General features: G+C 39.9%; 1 protein-coding gene across 1 annotated transcript; it reads left to right on the plus strand.

Moving 5' to 3' along the window:
- Window positions 1-452: 452 nt before the first annotated feature.
- LOC126765853 (uncharacterized protein K02A2.6-like) lies at window positions 453-929 on the plus strand. Its single transcript, XM_050483533.1, has one exon. The coding sequence runs from the start codon at window positions 453-455 to the stop codon at window positions 927-929; it is 477 nt and encodes a 158-aa protein (XP_050339490.1).
- The last annotated feature ends 1,158 nt before the right edge of the window (window positions 930-2,087 follow it).

Consider the following 2,087-nt stretch of genomic DNA (forward strand, 5'->3'; position numbering starts at 1 on the left):
CGGCTTTCAAGCAGACAAACGGAAAAAAAGATATGCCACGTGAAGTGGTGCAATGGCTGATGTATCTTCAGGACTTTTCATTTAATATAGAACATCGCGCCGGAAGCAGGATGAAACACGTGGACAGCTTAAGTCGATTTCCCGTGATGACAGTAACGTCAGAGGTTCAAGCTCAGATCTTAAGGGCCCAGACGAAAGATGAACATTTGGCAGCTGTGGCAGAGATCCTAAAAACAAAGCAGTACGGCGATTATAAAATAAAAACAAGTTAATCTACAACAAGTTGACGGGCAAGATTTATTGGCGGTTCCGAAGCATATGGAGAGCGAAATAATAAAGGAGACGCACAGATTTGGGCATATGGGGTGTAAAAAAACCATACATGCTATTCGGCAGAACTATTTTATCCCACATCTCGAAAAGAAAGTTCAGCAGACTATCAAAAACTGTATATGCATAATCAGAAGCTGGGTAAAAAAGATGATTTTCTACATTGCATCGACAAAGGTGATGTTCCACAATCTACGCTTCATATTGACCATTTGGGTACATTGGATGCGACATCAAAGAGCTACAAATATATTTTTGCTGTCGTGGATGGTTTTTCCAAATATACTTGGATATATCCTACTAAAACTACAGAAACACAAGAAGTTGTAAGACACCTTGAGTCATGGGTGACAATTTTCGGCAGTCCGCAGCGTATAATAAGCGATAAGGGTACAGCTTATACTTCCAAAATGTTTAAAGAATTTTGTAGCAAATATAAAATCGAGCATGTCGAGATAACAGCGGGCGTACCAAGGAGTAACGGTCAGCAACAGAACCGGACAAGTGGTATAAGTACACGTCACAAGTACAGCGGGCCATTAATTCTCACATTCACGATTCGACAAAATTTACACCATTTGAAATTGTATTCGGTGTGAAGATGCGCAACGAAACAGATAGCGAGTTGCTAAAGATACTGCAAGAAGAGGTACTAGAAGGTATGCAAGATGAACGCAACAAGATTCGACAAGAGGCCCGAAAGCTAATTTTAAAAGCACAAAACACATACAAATCAAATTACGATAGTAAGAGAAAAGGCGAACATGGGTATCAGATAGCTGATTTAGTAGCCGTTAAGGTCACTCAGTTTGTAACAGGCAAAAAACTAGCCAGTAAGTATATTGGTTCATACGAGGTGGTTAAGATCAAAGGGCATGGCAGATATTGTGTTAGAAAGGTTGCTGATTTTCAAGGACCACACCAAACGTCAACTAGTGCAGATCATATGAAACTGTGGCGTTACGTCGAAAATGGTGAAGATAACTTTCATGAGGAGTCATCTGAGACAGATGACGATCAGGATGACCGAATGTAAGGTGGCAACGCTTGTCAATAGAGGACAGCCGGGCAGGAAGAGGTGAGGAAGAGAGAACGCAAAGAACCGACAGCGGCACAGTGTGCATTTGGCTTTCAGAGACTGAGGTTCAACTTTTTCTAACTTAATTTCTTTTTGTATTCAACATCTATGTATTTAAACTCATTTGTAATAATAAACTTTGGTCCTATTTGAGCTTACATACATATAAACAGGGATGGGCACAACCACAATAAAACGACTCTCACAAAATGGTATTATGTTTGTACATTTACAGGGCGAAAAGCGAATTAGCGGGTATATGCCGGACGGAATATGCGCACGTGCAAATGAATGTATCAAAAGTAAAATTATTTTAGGTTGAGTGGCTATTAGTTTATAGTTGAGTAATTTAGCTTTTAAAAAAGGAGCTGTATGATATCTTGTCGATTCACAATTAGTTTAATTTCATAAATAAAATACGGAGTTTTGTCCGCACTAACCCGTTAAGTCAGTTAAGTTTGGTTCCATCACGCACAGGTCGTTCAGGAGCCATGGTTAAGCAGCAGTGACATTTTTGGATTAAGAACAAGATCTGTGTAGTGAAAGGTTGTTGTTTTTCAGTTACCTTATCTCAGCAACGAAGATGAAGCCACTGTTAGACTCAAAGACAATGTTGTTAAACTCTGGGTTATCTTGGTGCTTGACCCACCTCCGAATTTGCTGAGGAAAGCTCTGGCAG

This window comes from Bactrocera neohumeralis, unplaced genomic scaffold (genome assembly GCF_024586455.1).
Source record: "Bactrocera neohumeralis isolate Rockhampton unplaced genomic scaffold, APGP_CSIRO_Bneo_wtdbg2-racon-allhic-juicebox.fasta_v2 cluster11, whole genome shotgun sequence".
Taxonomy (NCBI): domain Eukaryota; kingdom Metazoa; phylum Arthropoda; class Insecta; order Diptera; family Tephritidae; genus Bactrocera; species Bactrocera neohumeralis.

Bases quoted from the DNA above. Each gene is read 5' to 3' on its own strand.
- LOC126765853 (XM_050483533.1), top strand. From the start codon at position 453: ATGCATAATCAGAAGCTGGGTAAAAAAGATGATTTTCTACATTGCATC.